The sequence below is a fragment of the Pogona vitticeps genome, chromosome 12, assembly GCF_051106095.1.
Source record: "Pogona vitticeps strain Pit_001003342236 chromosome 12, PviZW2.1, whole genome shotgun sequence".
Lineage (NCBI taxonomy): Eukaryota > Metazoa > Chordata > Lepidosauria > Squamata > Agamidae > Pogona > Pogona vitticeps.
Genome location: NC_135794.1, coordinates 3,094,736 through 3,114,013, shown reverse-complemented (window position 1 = coordinate 3,114,013; position 19,278 = coordinate 3,094,736). Strand labels below are relative to the sequence as shown.

Genomic DNA, 19,278 nt, shown 5'->3' with positions numbered 1-19,278 from the left:
GAAATGCCTCCTGTGGCTAGGCCCAGATCCACCTTGCTCAGAAAGGAAGATCCTAGGTAGCAACGGGGGAATCTGGGAATTGCAGTTCAAAAAGTAATGTTTCCAAGTTGTGAGAAACAGACATTGGGCACCACTAACCAACGGCGTAATGAATACTGTTTTTTTTTTTCAATAAGATGCGCCTCCATTATATTCACAAGGCATTGTGTGTTGACTGAAGTACCGTTCTGGGTCTGTTGTTTTTCTCGTACATTTCCTAGGTAATTAATAAGTGATTAATTGCACAGCCCTTCGACAAAAGATGGATACAGGCTCTGCCACAGGCAGATCCAAAGACTATTCTGTTTAATTTCAACAAAACCAGAAATGGGTAATTTTTGCCTCTTGCACAGAAATCTCAGCCTCCCTCTTTTCCTGCCGAGCGTTTATAATGCCACAGTGAAAACGGCATCGTGCTCTTGATGAGTTGCTGAACACGACCAGTTCATTTATGAGCAAGGATGAGGAGCGAATCAACGCTGACGCTTCTCCTAGGAAGATGAATTGTTCCATGGCCTTGAGCCCGCTACGGGTTTCTGAGAATTCGATCCTGAAAAGCGTCATTTCCATGTTTCTGGTGGGAGGGCGACGCAGTCGTGAGCATCTCCTGTGGTATTTAAAAAACAAACACACACAATCCCGTTGCCGATAGAAAACAAATGTGTCAAAAACGAAGGCCCTTCGTGGTTTAGTGAGAGGAGCTCTTTTCACAGCATGGACGGTTTCAGTGCCTGCCACCGTTCCTTCAACATTGTTTTCGTACGACTGGAAGCAAAAATGTGGTCGATGGCCTCGTAGGACAGGTTCCACACTTGTTCTTCCGAGAGTTGAAACGTGTCTGCAGCCAGTTGGTATTCCTGAGACAGGTTGGTGGCAAAGACACCTTTATCATCGGTCTGATGATGGAAGGAATTAAGAAAAAGAAAGGGTTATATTTTTTGCAATTCTGAATACACGGGGGGGTGTCTCCCAGGCTGGAGCTTGTGGGGCCCCTGCAGCCCCCCCCCCTCCAGCCTGTTTTCCAGCCTTTGGTATTTCCTTAAAAAGCCTAGTTTAGAAGCAGCAATTCTCCCCTAAAGATGCAGAATCTTTGCTCCAGGGTGGCTGGAAAACCAGCTCTATAGCTGTTTTAATTTGTATACTTGAAGTAAACTTCCTTTTATTTCCAGTTTTTTTTTGGGGGGGGGGGGGAAATAATAATAATTGTGTGCCCTCAAGTCAATTCTGACTTATAGTGATCCTTTTCAGGGTCTCCGAGGTAGCGAGTCCACAGATGTGGCTTCTCATTCCCTCCTTCTCGGGTTGCCCCTGGGACGGGGCAGCTGGCCCAAGGCCACCCAGGCTGGCTTCTCATCCAGGAGGCACAGAAAGGAATCAAACTGACAACCTCCAAGCCACTGAGCTATTTAGCCACCTTTTTTTTTTTTTTTTTGGAGGTGGGAGGAAAAAACCTCACCTAGCCTTAGCAAAACAACACTCCACCATACAAACGTAGAACCAACACGCGCTTCCTGGCACACTGGCAAGTTTTCGAACATCCTTAGGCATTCGGAAACATGGGCACTGCTCACACAGAAACGTCAATTTTCCCAGTTGACGACCTGAGTATTCTAGCGCCTCCCTCGCCCTCCAATTTGGACTGATCTCGCAAAGCTCCGGTTCTTACGACAAGAGGAGGAGGGTTAAACCGAAACAGACTCAAAAGAAAGGGTTCCCGCTCCATCCCTTTACGCCCACCAAATAGGAACGGCGCTTACGCAGATCACGACAGGATGGTCCATGCGGTACCAGAAGCCAAAATGGTGCTGGTCGCTCGAGGGGATGGTCTGCCCTTTGAGGTTGGATGTCAGGCAGAGTTCTGAGGAAGGAACCCGAAAATCAGGTCAGGAGGAAACAAAGCAAAGGCGAGCACCAGGGCAGCAAAGAACGCAGAGCTTGGCCGGGTGTACCCTAAGACACAAGAGCAGGGGCTGGCTGCATCCCCAAGCCCCTCTCAGCTGGCATCCAGGTCCTTTCCCTCCTCCCCCCTTTTACCTAAAGGTGTGCGGTTTTGCTTAACAAGCTCCACAAGATCCCGCGAAGAATGAAGGAAGGTCCCGTGTCCGATTCGGTCAGGAGGCAGATCCAGAAGAAGCTTGGTCTCCTCTTCCCGATTTGGGATCTGAAAGCAAAGAACGCACACGCGAAGGACGGACGATGTTACCTGCTGCATTCGAGACTCCTGTTGGCTGTGTGTCCGTATGATCACGGACATAGCAAGGAGTAAGTTTTAACTTCATCTAGTCAACGAACGAGGAGGGCATCTACACAATGGTGTTGTATCAGTCTGATCCCACTTTGACTGTCATGACACCCTCGCCGTCTGGACTGAGAATACTCTGCTCTAGAGTGCTGGCACAGTGGTCCCCAGATGTTTTAAAGGACAATCCCTTGTCCCTCGGCCAGATATTCTGGAGGGTGACGTTCCAAACATCTGGAGGACCCAGCAGGCATGAACTAGAAATACACTCCCCTGAACTACAGCAGAGTTCTACTCACCTTGCTAAACTACAAATCCCAGAATCCTTTGGGATGGAAGCACGGCCAAAAGAGGCAACGTTTTGAAACACTGCATGTTGGAAAGTGCTTCAGGTGTGCAGAACCCAGGTACAGTAATATCCCACACTGGCATGCCACTGTGTATACACACCAACAGCCATGACTTGGTTTAAGCATGACAACCACTATCTACACCCCACTGTGATTACTTCCAAAATGCTCCTGATGTCACCTTTAAATGTAGTACCTGCTTGTTTGTTGCTTAACTTGTTTCTTCAATTTGCAGACCTCCCCATCAGTGCAAAGCACGACGCTATTAATATTTCCTTTGAAACATTCTGGGGTGAAGCTCTCCCCCGAAGACATTACCTCTGAAAGGTGCAACGACAGCCTCAGGCCGGCTCTTCTGGCCTCCGTGAGGGTTTCCAGGAAGTCCCTGCCATGCCCTGCCTTCCAGAAAAGAAGGGAACACTTAGCACTTTGTAGAGAAATCGTAATCACTTTGTACGATTAAAGGATCCTTAATCCTTTGGTGACGGTCGGTGACGGCTCAGGGTGGGCAGGCAAGGAGCCGTTTCCCAAAGAATGCTTACAGTTGGATTTCCACTGAGATCAACTCCGACCACCACTCCGTCCGTGGAAAGCTGAAAGTCTTTGGCCAGCTTCACCGTCTGCTTGGCCACCGTTGATCCGGCTCTTCTATCCACAGATACTAGAAATCTAGAAGGCAAGGAACATGGATGGTCAGCAAAAGCAGACCGCACAAAGGACCCGAGGGGCTGCCTCATACCGGACCAGACAGTCTTATCTCGGCTAGGATCCTCTACTGTGACTCCCGGAGGCTCTTCAGCAGAGGTGGGGAGCTTTCGGCCCCGAGGTCCAACCTGGACGCTCTTAAGGTCCCCAAACTGGCCCTTTCACCATAGTGCGTGGGGGATTTCCCCGCTTTTAATGGCTTATTCTGAAAGACCAAGAGCCCCCCTAGAGCAGAGTTAATGGCAGTAAGGACTTCCAGCTAAGGTATGTTGGCAATTGGGGGCTCCACCATTTTCCTGTGGCTCCGCCCACTCTTGGAGTGCACCCCCTTCTCCCCCAGGGAAGAAGTGCACCCCCCCCGGGGAAAGACATTTCCTTTAAACAAATAAAATAAACTTACCGAACCTCTATGTCCAGCTCCTCCTCTTTGCATTGTCTTATGCCCTCAAGGATTGCTTCCAGATACGATCTTTTGGTCATGCCTGTCGAAAAACATGGAAGCAAGATCTGTGCCCGTTTAAAATGTACAGTGATCCCACCATGCATAGGGTGACGTACACCAAAGATAGGGGACACTTCTAGTTTTCTCCCCACCCCCTCACCCTGTCCGACAATCCATAGGAATCGCACAGCCCACAAGATTTACTGCCATGTCGGCAGGATTTCTGTCGAGCTGCAGATCTATCACACTGGCAGAGGCAGGAAACCTTTTTAATTTTTCATAACTCCCAATGGGAGTTATAAAAAATTTAAAAGGTTTCCTGCCTTTGCAGCGCTACAGAAATCCAAGTATCAGTAAATGTCATTAGCATGACTTTCTTCTTGCTTGTCACAGCACGCAGACTTACGCCTGAGCCAGGGGTCTTCCCAGCCAATTCCCTGCTCACGGTTTCAGAAACATGCGAGTGGGTTACTCGAGTCAAAGGGTAGGAAAACAAAGCATGGACACCCGGCCTGGGCTGTTCTCCCAACCCGTTTATATCACGCCTGGCTGGAGCGTGGCTGGAAAAAAACGACCCTGATAAACTTTAATTCTTCCTTGCTGGTGAGCAGGCAGGATGAATGAATGAACCCTTTTTACAACAGGACTCCTGTATCCATAGGGAGATCCGATCCAAACCCCCCACCCCCCCATGGATTCTGAAAAACGTGAGTTATAGCAAGACCCCTGGCTTCACCTAGGGGTCAGTTCTGGTAATTTCGTCTTTAGAAATATATATTTCTAGGATTTTTTTAAAAAAAATCTTAATGTTTTCAGACTGTGGATAAGTGAATGAGTGGATACTGATCCTGTGGATATAGGGGGTCCTACTGTACTCTGTTATTATTATTATTTCGCTGCTATTAGTTATAGTATTTTTAAAAGCTTTAAAAATAAAAAATGAGGGAATGGTATAAAGTCGGCAAGATAGCTGTTTCTAACACACTGCTTCCAGGCTCTGTGGGAGAAACAGCAGTTTCACTGTCTCCCCCCCCCCCAAAAAAAAAAATCAGACAATGAGGACTGAGAGCCTTCAGTGGGAAGGGAGAGACACTGATAAAATAAAAGGCAGGGAAAAAGTGTTTACCGGTGGCATTTTCGTCTCTGGGTGTGCTCCGTAGCTCCAGATACTTGACTCCATCAGCAGCGAATTCCCGAACAACGTCTTTGGTTACCTGAAAGGACGAAAGCCTGTTGCACCCACAGATCCTCCAAGGAGGGAGAGGACCATGGTCTCAAAAGCATCCTACTTGCAGATCCACTACTAGTTTCACACGCAGTTGTTTCATCATAACTCTTCGAGGCTGCATTGTTTGTATTTAGTCTGTAACCTGAGCACATACATTTTGTAACCTGAGCACATACATTTTTCTTCCAGGAAGTGTTTCTGAACACATTTGGCAAAACAAAACAAAACTGAAAGATACAAATTGCAGACTGGCAACCACGGAGCTGGCCGGCTGACTTGAAATCAACCGGTGTATTTCAGATTCCTGAACATGAAACTGACCAGTCTAGTCAGTAGGAGAAAGAGGATATTTCAAAGCAGTCGGGGTTCTCAAACTGGGGTCCCCAGATGTTCTTGACAACAACTCCCAGAAATCCTGGCCAGCACAGCTACGGGTGAAAAGGCTTCTAGGAACTGCAGGCCAAAAACATCTGGGGACCCAAAGTTGAGAATCGTGGCATTACAGTAAAGAAGACACTCAGAAATGTAAAATAACTGATGAGGAAAACATTGATTCCTTTTCACCTTTAATTTATGCTCGGCGTTTGCATCCAACTTAACAGCGACCTTAATAGGATTTCCAAGATGAGTGAAATATTTCAGGAGGAGTTTTAGCAGTGCTACCACCATCCCCCCAGTGAATTTCCATGCCCAAGCAGAGATTTGAACTCAGGTCTCCCAAGTCTTAGTCCCTCACTCTGCCCACACTTTGGGACCTTCCCTTGTCATAGCCATCACCCAAAGGCTTCCCTGCAATAAGCTAAATGAGGAGACATCCAACCCCTGCACACAGTTGAATTAACTTACCATTAATATGTCTTCAGTCCTACTAGTAATCTGGTGAATGATCTGAAACATCTGGAAACATCTGCACCAACAAGGATTTGAAAAGAGAATTTAATGTTAAGAAATGGCATGCATAAAAATGAATTCCATTACTTGATTGAATTGAAAATAGCCTGTTTTGCACAGCAACAATTATGTCTGTTATAGCTTTTTAATTACAGTAGGAGTACGGTATCCAAGCCCCGCCCCACGGATGCTGAAAACCATGGATAGTGTCTGGAACCCTCTAAGGACCAGTTCTGGTAATTATATCATGGAAATACATATATAACTATGTACGGCTAGGGTTTTTAAAAAATATATATTTTGAGACCATGGATAAATGAAACCGTGGATACTGATCCCGCAGATACAAGGGGCCTAGTGTATGTTAATTTAACACCAATTTTAAACTAAATATCCTAACATTCCACAATCCTCCATAGTTTACTTATAGAGCATATAGTTCGGAAGCCATATCTGAATTAGATCGTTGGGCGAAAGGACGTTCCCCATGAAATGTACAAGAACTTACTCTTCCAGCCTTCTTTTCTTTCCTTTTTCAATCATCGTCATCCCGTTAGGGATCTGCAGGTCTGGCTTCTGGGCCATCAACCTTTTCATGGTGTCAGAACTGATGGAGCCATTCAGGTGGGCGTGGAGCTCCTAAATCAGAAGCCAATCCATCGTTTCATTACCAGGATTCTGTCTCTCTCTGTTCCCACCTTTTTCATAGGAAGCATTTTGTAATTACCGGGCTGATAGCAATACAAATAATATAGTGGACAAAGAAGGATAAATAACCTGTTCATCTCGGTCATTGTACCAGTTGCTGTAAATGCTCTCGTGGTAATATTTCCCTTCAATTCCTACTTCATCCCCTTTAATTCCCATGAACCTTAGCCTCTATATTTTCTATGAAACACTTATTGCATGATAATGTACAAGTCTGTTTCTATCTGAAAATAACCTTTTTGAAAGGTTCTGTACTAATTGTTGTCATTCCTTTGGTCCCCCCTCACCATATACTTGTTTCCAATTTCAGATAGAAGCCATCCAGCTGCATAAAATGTTGGTTACCCCGTTTCCAAACATGAGCAGGAAATAATGGGGCACCAACGTCACCAATAATGGTCAGTGAGGTGGGAAATCTACACTAAAAGAATAAGCCTTTCTGGGGACTTTTTATTGCAGCACCAATGAGAGTTTCCATCCCAATGCAAACAGCAGGTATAGGCAGACTCTTGTTAGCACTACAATAATAATACTGCGCTGCCAAGTCAATTCCGACTTATGCTGACCATTTCCAGAGATTTCCAGGTAGAGAATACTCAGAATAGTGAAAGACTAACTTTCATATTTTCCAATGTGAGCTTCCGTGGAAGAAGTCCACTTCCTCAGACATTCTATTTAAAAATAAAAAAGTTAAGTCTTTCAGGCGCCGAAACGTTTTTGTCTTTCTTTTTAAAAAAAAAAACTTTTTATTTCTTTTTTTGCTTTTAACCTACAATTATTTCCAAGAACCCTTTGCCATTTCGGACTGGGCTGCTGCCCGCCGGGAGCCCAGGGCGCGCGCCCCGCAGCCGTGTGCGTCGGGGCGCGGGGGGGGGGCGGAAACGGGAGCCGGGGGTGCCCTTTGGGACAACCTCTCCCATCATCATCATCCCAGGAGCAGGGGAGGCTGGGAGGAAGAGCTTCCTGAAGCTGTGCGGGTCGGGGGGGGGAGAGGGGGCGGAGGGAGGGAGGGGAACGGCGCCCCGGGTGCTCCTCTCCAAAAACCTCACCACTTTGGGCAGCTGCTGGAAGAAGCGGCGCGCTCCCTTCGCCTCCGCGGCCATGGTCGGGGATCTGGCCTGCTCGGCGGCTGGAGGGAGGGATGAGCGGCTCTCCCGGGCCCAGGCTCCTCGGGAGGAGGAGGAAGCGGCGGCGGCGGCCAGACCTGCCCCCCGATCGTCACCACCTCCAGCTGCTCCGAGGGCGCCTTTGCGCCGGCCGTGACGCAGCAAGCAAGGGGCGGGTGGGGGGAACCCTCCTTCCTGGCAGAGAGTCTCCGCCCCGAGGGGACCCCGCAGGTCGAGGGGGCGGGCGGGAAAGAGTTCCTGGTGAGGCCCCGCAGAGGGCTGCCCCCCTCCCCAATCGAAGTGTCACCGGGGCAGGTCTGAGCCAAGCCGCCCCCCCCCTCGGATCCGAGCCTTAGAGCGCATTCGTTTTATTTAGTGGCCCAAATCCTGATCGTTGTCCATGGATTGCTCTAATTCGCCTTTCTCTGATGGGTGTTTTTAATAATATTTACTGTATATAACGACTGAGAGGACTGCTGTTTATTGCAGTCAACCCGGACGTTTGGCGTTCTGGAAGTTTACAGTCGTGGAACGCAATAAAAGCCACTTCGATCAGAGAGTCATTAAAAGCAAATAAAGCCGAACGTGGCCTTGGAGCCTGTTCAAAGCAGGCCAAGCATTATTGCTGTTCCTCTTCCATACCTAATATGAGGAGTAAATAAGTAGAGGTGTTGCTCTACATTGATTATCATTAAAAAGGGCAAACTTGGAAGGCCACCAGGAGACTCTTAATCAGGGTGGACACAGCAGAGCTTCAAATGCGGAGAGAAACAGAGACACCCCCCCCCCCCAAAATTATTCCGGCTAAAGAGGTGAAGCCATCCTCTTATTAAATGGTACTTAAACAGCATAATATGTAGAAGTATCACACCACCCGTGATTTTTAATTGGCTTGTGGATCTCATGAGTGTGTTTCGTTTTGTTCTTCAAATCAAAAATTCTGTGCTTCTGTATGCTTCCTCGGAAGACTTGCAAGATCTGAATGGATCCCTACCTATGTTTAAAATAATTCTGGACAATGAGGGAAACCACAGGGTACATCCCAAGTGTAAGGCTGACTCCAAGACGCTAGCGGAATGCAAGATACTGAGGTCTACAGTATACTGTGAAGTATTTGGTACACCATCTGGTCCTGCTGGAAAACTCAAAATCGTGTGCTTTATTGCGGTAGTGTGGCTGATCACGGTAAAGGAGCCTCGTGGTCCGGTGGTGAGGTTGCCAGTACTGCAGTAAAGACTCTGCCCATGACTTGAGCTAGGTGGCCAGCTTGAGGTTTGCTCAGCTTTCCATTCTTCTGAGGTGGGTAAAATGAGTAGCTCACTAAGGGGGCAGGATGTGTGGCCTGCATAATTAAATAGCAAACTGCCCAGAGAATCCTTTAGAGCAGTGGTCCCCAACCTTGGGTCTCCTAATGTTCTTGGACTACAACTCCCAGAAGCCTTCACCACCACCTCTGCTGGCCAGGATTTCTGGGAGTTGAAGTCCAAGAACACCTGGAGGCCCAAGGTTGGGGACCACTGCTTTAAAGGCTATGGGCTGGTATATAAGGAACACACTTTAAAGGGCTGGGAAGCTTTTCCACACCTCCTGAAGCAGGGTGGATAGCGCACAGGATCCATAACCCACAGGACAGTGCAAGACCTGGTTAGTGAAGTCCCACTGTGTTCTTTAGGACTTGAGGTTCTGCCAATTCACCTCCCAGGTGGTCGGGCCGAGAGAAGTTCTAGACAAGATGAAGACAGTGACAACAGTGGCAATCACAGTGTGGGTGTACGGAGATTTGTGTATGGAAGGACTGTGTCCAGGGTTCTCGTCTGATCATCTTGAGAAAAATGTCTGACTTGGCCACGCTTCATTTTGAGGGCCGTGTCTTTTGCGCTGGCTTGCTCCACTGGGTGACTCTTGGAAAACAACTCTTAAGCAGATCCAGGAAAACATGAACTTATTCTACACATGGAACAGAGAACAGGGTTTACCACAAACCCACTGATCTAGTACAATATTGCATCTCCAAAGTTGAGTTAGCTAGTCATTTTTGCCGTGGAGAGGACGCACTGAATGCAGGAAGGAGGAAACAAAACGGTCTTTATTACAGTCCATGACACTAGAAGGCTCAACTTCCAACATTGCCCGATCATTACAAATGGGAACAGAACAATCAGCCCTGCCGGGCTTCTTGCTAAATAACAGATCTCTCTCTTTTTATATAGTCAAAACAAACATACACGGCCACTTTCAGAAGTTTAAAAAAAAAAACAACCAAGTAACTAAACAATGCAGGAAACAGAACAGTAAAAAGCAATGTTATTGAGCAGAATTACTCATGGGTAAGAGAAAAAGAAATATGTGCTGCCTTTCAACAAAAGTAGCTCATGAAAATTTGGATCACATTTACGCTGGATTCCGTACATTTGCCCAGCAGGAGCCGAGAGTAATGAACACAGTGCATGTACACTTTTATTTTTGCACGATCCCCTTCCAGCACAAAGTCCAAGCGAGCCAAAGAACACGTTTTTGCTTCTAACGTTTTTTACTACTTTTTTGAACAGGTGTAAAATGGTTAACACAGCACATCAGTCAAGCAATGTCCATTTTTTTAAAATCTGAAGGAAAATGTTTAGACATACATTTACTTCAAGCAATGCCCGCTTTCCTGTTTCTGTAACCCGACACCATCTTAGTAGTTAGGGTTATGAATAACCTGTCTTCACGTGGTTCCAACAGAGAAATAGGGTAGGTTGGACGTTCCCTCCTACACAAGGGAATGGGTTGTGTGAAAAAGTATTCAGCGTACAGAACTGTTTACAGTCAGGATGTGTACCATGCAGGTGATTGTGGGCAGAGACAGCATGGCCTAATGGTAACAGCTCAGATGACTAGGGTTGGGAAGAGCCAGGGTCTAGCTTCAAGCCTTCAAAGCATCCCATGAAATGGGTTGATGGAACTTGACACAACCCACATCATGGGATGCTCTGAAGGGTATTTCCAGGATCCTACAAAATTCCACAGCATCTCTGGGTGTACCTTGATGGAATTTAGGAATCAAATTCTGCATTACAGATCTTAGAAGGTGATTTCCATCAGTTTTAAAGATGTGATTCAAGTATTTGCAAAGAGACATGCCTGCATATAATGAATTGCAACAATAGGCAGGTTTAAAGGGGAATAAGTCCAGCTGAAACCCGGAGGCTTACTTCCGAGTAGAGGCACACAGAATTGTGCTCACAGGCATGTTGCGCTTTTATTCCTGGTGGTGACATTTCCTGCACAGAAGTTGCCTTCCAAATAGGATAAACTGGAGGCTTAAAGCTGTCCTTAACGTGTTCTAACACCCTTGCATCTTCACCACAATCAATCCTTGTTCATCTTCTGTTCCCATAGTGATACAGAATGGGAACTACGATGCTTGCAACTCAGGAACTGACATGCAGAAAGCTGACTGTTCGTAAGTGCTCGTGATCTATGCTAACAACAATTAGCACTCAAGAATAACTTGTATAAATTACTGCATTGTTATCACATGCTCTGTCTATTTAGAAGTAAATCGGGACTTGAGAATGCCCATGTATATGAACTGGTCCTTAATCAAAATGGATTTTAATTGGGCCTCTCTGTTTTACGACAGTCACTGGCAATGGTAGGTAATCATATGTATTACAATAAACCATAACCAGTGCTAAGATTTTGCAACTCTGTACATGTCCGTATTTCAGAAAAGGCTAGATTTTTGCATCCCCTTCAATCTTGTCCAGAAAAAAAGTACAAAATAAAAGACAGAACAATGAACCATTCGGCCTGAGATACAGTTTAGAATATGACCAAAGTCTCCCTGTAGAGTATTGCCTCAGGAATGGTAGAAAATGGTTATGTCCTCCTTTTAAATATGGAAAAATCCTTGCACGCATAATTCAGAAATTTGTAAGATACCTCCAGCAACAACGAATTCATGTGCACGGGTTGGGAAAGAGCACTGCGCTTCAGTTGTGCAACTTATGAACTTTTTCATAGAAAAAAATTAAAAAGTGCATCCGAAAACCCAAAGAGAAATGAATTCTAAGAAAGCATCATTCAATGATCCCTTCATTTATTTTTACCTTAAGTTCAAGGCAAGCGAAGTACAGATACTGTACATTAAATATATGTGCACATATGGAACAAAGGCTCCGAGGTCTAATTTTCAAAGTCTGGCTTGTGTATTTCCCAGTGTGACTGACTTTGGATGGTGGGGTTTTGTTTTTTTCTCGCACGGATGGTTAGATGTAGAGCGAGCCATCGGCGGGACCCACATAGCCAACGCCTATCAGTAACACATCAATCAGAGTCCAGATTCCCAGGCCACCAAAGCTGAAGAGCTTGCCCAGACCCTCCCGCCACTGGCCCAAGTAGAAACGGTCTGCTCCGAAGCCACCAAGGGTGATGCTGGGGACAGAAGACAAGGATTAAGTTGGAGCTCTTCACTCTGGCTTGTCACTCCCCTGACCGCTGAGGTTAGCAGCAAAAGAAATTCATTTGTGTAAGGGGGCAAACGTTGAGTCCCAATCAACAAGACGCTGAACGTTAATGCTACCAAGTATCTGAAAGGACTTCATACTTGTTTTAAGAAGTAAAAAGATACTGGCAGTATCCCATCTTATTTCTGCAACTCAGGGCATGCAAGATGCATAAGATCACATGGGAAAAAGACAGGAGGAAGGAAGAAAGAAACGAATACACGTCTCCCTTGAATTGCAAGGGGTTAAGCACCACAGTTTTGGTGATACAGGGTTGTTTTTTTTCCAAATAAGAAAGAAAGTTAATAAATAAGTAAATATTTCAATAGATAATCATTCCAATAAATAAATATTCAATAAATACTCTGCCCCTGGCCACCCAGAACCCCATGAGTTCAACACTGAAGGTATCAAAGTGGTCTACACTTGCCCCCCAAACATAACAGCTCTAATTCAGCCTCAAGCTAAGGACCTTTAAGGCCAATCACACACCATATTGTATGGAAAGAATTGTCAACACTACAGAAGAGACCTCCAATAGAGAGAACTGTATGTGTCTGTGTGTGTGTGAAACCACCATTTGGGCTTTGTAGCTATGTTTTTAGGGACATAAGAGTCACAGATGGATTCTGAACTACAATGGGGTCCACCATCCCTAAGTCCAGTGTTGCTGGAAGGAGACATGTAAATCTTTTGCCCAGGTTATCCAAGCATGTAGTCCAAAACATGGAGGGCTCGTTTCCTCCACCCCATTGCCACTGCTGGCTAGGATTGCTCGGAGCTACTATCTCTACACCAATGTAGAGAAGGCTGTCATTTGCACACACCTGGCTGACATGGTTGTTTAAGGCAGCAGTCCCCAACCTTTTTAGCCCTGCGAACTGGCTGGGGAAGGCAGAGCAGCCTCCCTGCGCATGCACAAAGGGTGGTGCAACGCTTGTGCGGGCATGCGGGTACTCATGTGCATGTGGAAAGGGCAGCACGGTGCTCAGGAGGCACTCGTGCACATGCACAAAGGGGTGGTGGAGCACTCACGTGGGCACAGGCGCAAACAGGCTGTGGGGAGGATGCGTGCAGGAGTGGGGCCCAGTCCAGCTAAGGCCACAGACCAGCACCGGGCTGCGGACCGGGGACTGGGGACCTCTGGTTTAAGGGACACTCTTCAAACACAATTCTCCAATAGAAACAGAACGTGATAAACCACAACTTTATGCACTCAAACTGTAAACAAAACAGGGGGATGTTGAGATTTTCAAGCCAAAAAGACCATATGATCGCCAGGTTTGGATCTGGTTAGTATGTGGATGAGGGGCGAAGCAGGGAATGCTAAGCCTCTATGGGCAGGATAAGGAAGAATTCCTGGGATCTGCTGCCAGTCAGAGCTGATAACACCAGATGGACCAGTGAACTGATTTGTTACAAGGATTTGCTCGCACGTTCATAACAGAGTTTTGGCACCGGGGGCAAGGCGTCAGTCCTAAACTCCTGAGGCTTTATAGGCCAATCCTTAGCACAGAAGTTTACCTATTGGAAAAATGCCAAAAGAAAGCAACTCTGAGGAGCCAACACCAAAGGCCCCTGCAGAATTGAAATACCCTCAACCCTGACACTTAAAGGGTGAGAACAGACATAAAGAAACGACCTCTAAGATACAGACACTGGGTGCTCAGGGTTTCACTTTCAGTCGAGGGGTACGATAGATCACAAAGAATCTCAATCAGTGGTGGAATTAGACCTTGGAACATCAGTCATTTGGCAGGCAAATAATCAGGCTACAGTGTTGTATTTTTTTAATCAGCTGAGGGCCTGTTGGTTTACAATGAAGTTTTGGTGTCTTTTTTTTAAAGCATCAAACAACAACATAATGGATACCCAGAAAAGCCAGAAGTGGGATCAACTCTGCCTACCTTAAAGCCAAGGCTGTTGTCCATTTATAGCCTCCAGTCCAGTTGCAATAAAGCATCTTGGGAAAGGTGCGATTACCTTAAAACAAAAACAGACTCAGGTCTTAAGAACGTTACCACAAACACAAAGATGAGTTCACACACTGAAAACTGAAGCACAAACTGAATGCAGTAGTTTTAGCCTCGGTCAAATGGATTATCCTGTGGCAAATCTTTAATTCCACTGTCAGAAAGCCAGCTCCCGCCACTCTCCTTTGTTACTGACCACACATTAAAGAGGAAGAACTCGACTGATAGTCCTCCCTAGAGGAGGTAGAATGTTTCAGTGGGCAAATCTCTAGGTGGTCTGCCATTTGCCAGTCATGACTTTTCATTCTTAGTTGCTTTATGGTAACAAAAAGATGCTCCTGAAGTCTACATTAGATGCCTAGAATGAATAAAGCATGGGGCAACTGGAAATGTGCTTGTGTGTGAAATCCTTTCAGCCGTGGTACAGTACTTCAAAACAAGTTCCTATAATCTGCTTTGTTTAAATCCTACGTATGGGTCTTTTGTTGGAGGCTTCTGCTGGTAGGTCTGGGTTTCCAGTGAAACAAAGCAGGAGAAGGGGGAGGAAAATTAGCTGTTTTTCGTTTTTATTTTCATGCACCAAATGAATTACTATCTTATCATGTTTTAATTACACTCGCCCGCTGAAAACCTGTGAGCGTTCGGCAGCTGCCCAGTTTTAACTATGTACAAGTCAACAAAACCAAAGGATAACTTAAGAGAACATTCTTCCAGAAAAAGGACTGGCTGTAAAACTGGTATATCAAATGATCAGACCCAAACGGGCAATCTAGTGCAAATTGCAGAAAATGGGACCAACAGCACGACCCCTGAACAGAAAAATACCAGGGCCCACTCCTGCCACAAATCGTGGGCAAACAGGTGACCATTTTTCCACTGAAGTCTATTCACAATAGCACTTTGACTACGGGGGTGGTAAAGGACAGTTTGTAGGTGTCTGAATATAGCTGAATGGCATACCCTATCATTCACGACTACTGGTGGGTGAGGTTGGATGGAGATGAGAAGATTAGTGTCTAACAACATCTGGATGGCTACCAGCTCCAGACTCCTGGACAGGTGCCTATAATAGCAGTTCCTTTAACGACCGCCTGATACCATCCAAGCAAGCAGTTGTTACACAGCTTCATTTTCCCCCAGAAACCCAAATTTCTTCTAAATAGATATTTCTACCTCCAAAAATTACTGTCACTGCCAAGAAAAGGGATTACATGGAGAACTCAGTCACAGTAAGTCATGAATTTAATTTTCTGTAGCATGTTTTGGTTATATTTGTATTTTTTAAAGGGATTCTAGACCACCATAAACAAGAAATAAGACTTTGGTATATTTTACTAAGATCTGTAACTCAAAACACATGACATGGGAATGAACCTAAACATGACCATTAGGAGATGAGGTGCAAGCAGAGAAAAAAAACTACTTGCATTTTTTTCTTCCTAATTCACTGAAGTAAGCACCCAAAATCAAATATCCAGGTACTACAGTTAAAGACAATCGGAACAAGACGGGGTAGCAACAACAAGTGTTTCCACAGGGTATGGCTTACCTAGGCAATGGATATGATCCTGCACTGTGCAGTTGGCACTATATCGTTCTCGTGGGCAAGAAACTGTCTTACAGTTGATAGGATTGGAACAGACGTAGTCTGTGGGAGGAAGCTGCCAGCAAAACTGGCAAGTCATGTTGATTGTGAAGAATTTCTGACGATTGTTTTTCTCATCCTGTATGGGAACCAGGAACACAAATCACCCTTTGAGGAATAATTCATAGAACAGATTTATAAGGCAAGAGAGCAAATAAAGGAGATTTAAAGAATGCGGTGGGGGGGGAGGACAGAAAAATATGGCTAAAGAACTACTTACAACACAGTGAACCTGGGATTTAGCTTCACATTCAAAAACAGCTGGTCTCCCATAGACGCAAGTGTAGTTTGTTTTACAAGACATACATTCGGGAGGCAGAAGGGTGCATAAACCATTGCTAGGGCATCGTGTCACATACGATGGAATCGATGTTGTCTCTGAAACGTTAAGACCTGCTGAACACAAAGGGAAAGGCCAAAAAAAAAATAAAAAAACAATGTCTTAGGAAAAAGGGAACATGAAGGTCCAAAGTGCTGGCATAAAATTCCTAGGCAATGGTCTGTATTTTATTCTACAACAGCCGGTCAATTCACTTATTTTTGTTTCATACCTTTCAGTCACATATTTGGGGGGGGGTCAATCCTATCATGAGAATCCCTTTGCCAATTTAGGTTCCAAAAGAAAAATTACATCTTCCTAGGCAGCAAATGGCCATGACCCAATCCATGGCATGTCCAGGAAGCCAGCACCTTTACTGACCATCATCATCTTATAACTACAGAGCCGGAAGGAACCATATGGCTGGACTTGATGCTCCATAGGGACTCTTCCAGCTCTGCAATTCTACGACGATCATCATCATTACCAACACAGGTACTGTACTGACTTTCTGGTCACCCGCTGAAGAACACAACCAGCCTCTTCATAAATGGGCACACTTTCATCTCTGAGTCCTCTCTCTCGCTCCTTCCTTCCTTCATATACCACCTCATTAGTGCGAGCAATATTCCGGGCAGTTAACATGCGAAAACCAAGAGTCAAATAACAATAAAATAAAATTTCAAGGGGGGGGGGGTTCCCTTACACAAACAAAAACCAACAGCAGGGATATGACCTGGGTGTGTTTCATTAAAAGCATGTCTCGCTGTACTCCAGCTCTGCAGTTCTAAGAGGAGGAGGATGATTATCAAGGATGATTAATATTATTATTCCAAAGGTTTTGCTCCCAGTTAGAGACATGTGTCCTGAAAAATAACAACAGCAGGCAGAGGGGTCCCTTCCACCTCCTGAGGTAAAAAAAAGGCAGGAGAGAAAAAAAAAAGATGATAAAACTGAAATTAGACATTTAGGACTGAAGCCCTTACTTTTTGGGAGTTTAGGGAGGGCCCTCCCCCCCCCCAAAAAAATAATCAGGGAGCCCTCTCCGACCCTGGACACCTCCTGAGGGGGGGGGACGCAGCTTCCTAACGCCTCAGACTAATGAGGATTATTGATATTAATTGATGATTAATATTGAGGATACGAAACACCCCCCCACACACACACACACATATGAGGGATAAGAAAACCCGACCGACCGTCCTCGTCTTCCCCTCGCCGCCCGCCCTCGGGCGACCCACGGAGCCCACCTTGCCCGGAGAGGCCGCAGAGCTGGGCGAGGAGGAGGAAGAGGGCGAGGCGCCAAAGCCCCCTCCTCAGCGCCCGCCGCCCGCCCTGCTCCAGCGCCGCCATCTTGCCCGCATCCGGGGACTTCGGCGTGACCCCGCCCAACCGCCGAACCCCAGCCGTCGCGGGAAAGGCCCGGATGTGCAAGCCCCGCCTCCCGCCTCCGAGTCGTCTCCGCCCTCCCTTTCCAGAGGAGGAGCTCTCGGGGGCCCCCGTGAGGCCGGGAGCGGCATGACTTCTCTTCCAGGTAAGAGGCGTTCTGGAGATCGCTAACTCCCAAAATGTCTTAAGGGGATACTGGGAGTGGTAGTCAAAAAAAAGGTAACTTCCTTACTCTCTGATCTGTGGGGCCTCCTGGTTGGCCTAATGAACCAGAGATGGTTCGTGTGTGTGGTCCATGGCTCCCAAAGAACAAGCTGGCAGAGGACAGAGACCCGCCAGGAACAAGGGGTCCCCATGCAAGATGAGCGCCGCTAGCCCCTGGGAGAGGGTCTTCCCCCCCATTTGTCCCAACGTTTTTTTCAAAGCCATCCAGTCCAGCTGCCTTTTGTTTCTGTTCATGGAGGACTTAAGGAACCTCTTAATAAGGGCAAAAAAGGAGAGTGCAAAAAAATGGTCTGAAGCTCAACATCAAAAAAGCTAAGATCATGGCCACTGGTCCCATCACCTCCTGGGAAATAGAAGGGGAAGATATGGAGGCAGTGACAGATTTTACTTTCCTGGGCTCCATGACCTCTGCAGATGGTGACAGCAGCCATGAAATTAAAAGACGCCTGCTTCTGGGGAGGAAAGTGATGACAAATCTCGACAGCATCTTAAAAAGCAGAGACATCACCTTGCCAACAAAAGTCCACATAGTCAAAGCTATGGTTTTTCCAGTAGCGATGTATGGAAGTGAAAGCTGGGCCATAAAGAAGGCTGACCGCCGAAGAATTGATGCTTTCGAATTGTGGTGCTGGAGGAGGCTCTTGAGAGTCCCCTGGACTGCAAGGAGAACAAACCCATCCATTGTGGAGGACATCAACCCTGAATGCTCCCTGGAAGGACAGATCCTGAAGCTGAGGCTCCAGTACTTTGGCCATCTCATGAGAAGACTCCCTGGAAAATCCCGATGTTGGGAAAGTGTGAGGGCAAGAGGAGAAGGGGATGACAGAGGACAAGATGGATGGACGGTGTCATCGAAGCGACCAACATGAATTTGACCAAACTCCGGGAGGCAGTGGAAGACAGGAGGGCCTGGCCTGCTCTGGTCCATGGGGTCACAAAGAGTCGGACACCACTTAATGACTAAACAAGTCCAGCTGCCACCCCAACAACTGGAAGTGACTGAGAACCTATAATTCACTTGTTGAACTATGTGAAGAACGTCCTTTGTCCTGACATTTGTGGTACTACCAACAATATCGCCAGTTACCCTGGACTCTAGAGAGAAAGCACATTTTATTCATTTTTTCTGCACCACAAATAACTGCCTATCCCTGATTTTTCTTTAAATCTTAGGTAGCATAGTGGCTTAAGTCCATCTCTGTTATAAACTCCGCTTCTTCAATTTCTCTCTCTCTCTCTCTCTCTCTCTCTCTCTCACACACACACACACACACACACACACACACACAAATGTACTGTACACAAATTAAGCCTTCAGTACTCCCGGCAAAGAACCTTGTATCCAGAAAAATTAAGGATTTTTAAAAAAAAAAACAAATCATGGCCAAGTTTTAGGATACCATGACAACAAGAATTGTCTTTTTCTTAACGAGTGTGAAGCACAGATCTTTGTAAGATAACCTGTAAAGCAGGGGTTGTCAACCCATCCGCGGCCCGGTGCCAGTCTGTGGGCTTGCCGGAACTGGGCC

At 46.2% G+C, this 19,278-nt stretch overlaps 2 protein-coding genes across 8 annotated transcripts; both read right to left on the bottom strand.

Moving 5' to 3' along the window:
• Positions 1 to 328: 328 nt before the first annotated feature.
• Positions 329 to 7,851, bottom strand: MAPDA (N6-Methyl-AMP deaminase). Of its 3 annotated transcripts, none has more exons than XM_072981655.2 (10): positions 7,652 to 7,851; positions 6,403 to 6,533; positions 5,850 to 5,910; positions 4,902 to 4,989; positions 3,734 to 3,815; positions 3,171 to 3,297; positions 2,947 to 3,027; positions 2,074 to 2,200; positions 1,797 to 1,897; positions 329 to 935 (listed from the first exon to the last, which is right to left on the bottom strand). In XM_072981655.2, exons 1-10 carry the CDS (start codon positions 7,703 to 7,705, stop codon positions 747 to 749), a joined length of 1,041 nt encoding a protein of 346 aa, XP_072837756.2. In that variant the 5' UTR covers positions 7,706 to 7,851; the 3' UTR covers positions 329 to 746. The 3 variants fall into 3 exon arrangements, with proteins under 3 accessions (XP_072837756.2, XP_078237310.1, XP_020640372.3); XM_078381184.1 differs by lacking the exon at positions 7,652 to 7,851 and adding an exon at positions 7,399 to 7,522; XM_020784713.3 differs by lacking the exon at positions 7,652 to 7,851 and adding an exon at positions 7,220 to 7,311.
• TM2D3 (TM2 domain containing 3) lies at positions 6,436 to 17,541 on the bottom strand. 5 transcript variants are annotated; one of them, XM_078381185.1, is made up of 5 exons: positions 17,335 to 17,537; positions 16,037 to 16,212; positions 15,721 to 15,895; positions 14,106 to 14,181; positions 6,436 to 6,533 (listed from the first exon to the last, which is right to left on the bottom strand). In XM_078381185.1, the coding sequence occupies exons 1-5, from the start codon at positions 17,486 to 17,488 to the stop codon at positions 6,515 to 6,517; spliced, it is 600 nt and encodes a 199-aa protein (XP_078237311.1). In that variant the 5' UTR covers positions 17,489 to 17,537; the 3' UTR covers positions 6,436 to 6,514. The 5 variants fall into 5 exon arrangements, with proteins under 5 accessions (XP_078237311.1, XP_020640377.3, XP_020640376.3 ...); XM_020784718.3 differs by lacking the exon at positions 6,436 to 6,533 and adding an exon at positions 9,777 to 12,127 and having other exon boundaries at positions 16,037 to 16,209; positions 17,386 to 17,541; XM_020784717.3 differs by lacking the exon at positions 6,436 to 6,533 and adding an exon at positions 9,777 to 12,127 and having other exon boundaries at positions 17,386 to 17,537.
• Positions 17,542 to 19,278: the final 1,737 nt, after the last annotated feature.

Excerpts from the sequence above, each read along its gene's own strand:
- MAPDA (XM_072981655.2), bottom strand. The coding sequence starts at position 7,705 with ATGGCCGCGGAGGCGAAGGGAGCGCGCCGCTTCTTCCAGCAGCTGCCC. Across the intron at positions 1,898-2,073 it reads GCAAAACCGCACACCTTTAG|AACTCTGCCTGACATCCAAC; the intron begins GTAAAAGGGGGG and ends TTCCTTCCTCAG. Across the intron at positions 936-1,796 it reads ACCATCCTGTCGTGATCTGC|ACCGATGATAAAGGTGTCTT; the intron begins GTAAGCGCCGTT and ends TTCCATCATCAG.
- TM2D3 (XM_020784715.3), bottom strand. The coding sequence starts at position 17,488 with ATGGCGGCGCTGGAGCAGGGCGGGCGGCGGGCGCTGAGGAGGGGGCTT. Across the intron at positions 14,182-15,720 it reads GGATCATATCCATTGCCTAG|GTAATCGCACCTTTCCCAAG; the intron begins GTAAGCCATACC and ends TTTTGTTTTAAG. Across the intron at positions 12,128-14,105 it reads ACAACAGCCTTGGCTTTAAG|CATCACCCTTGGTGGCTTCG; the intron begins GTAGGCAGAGTT and ends TTCTGTCCCCAG.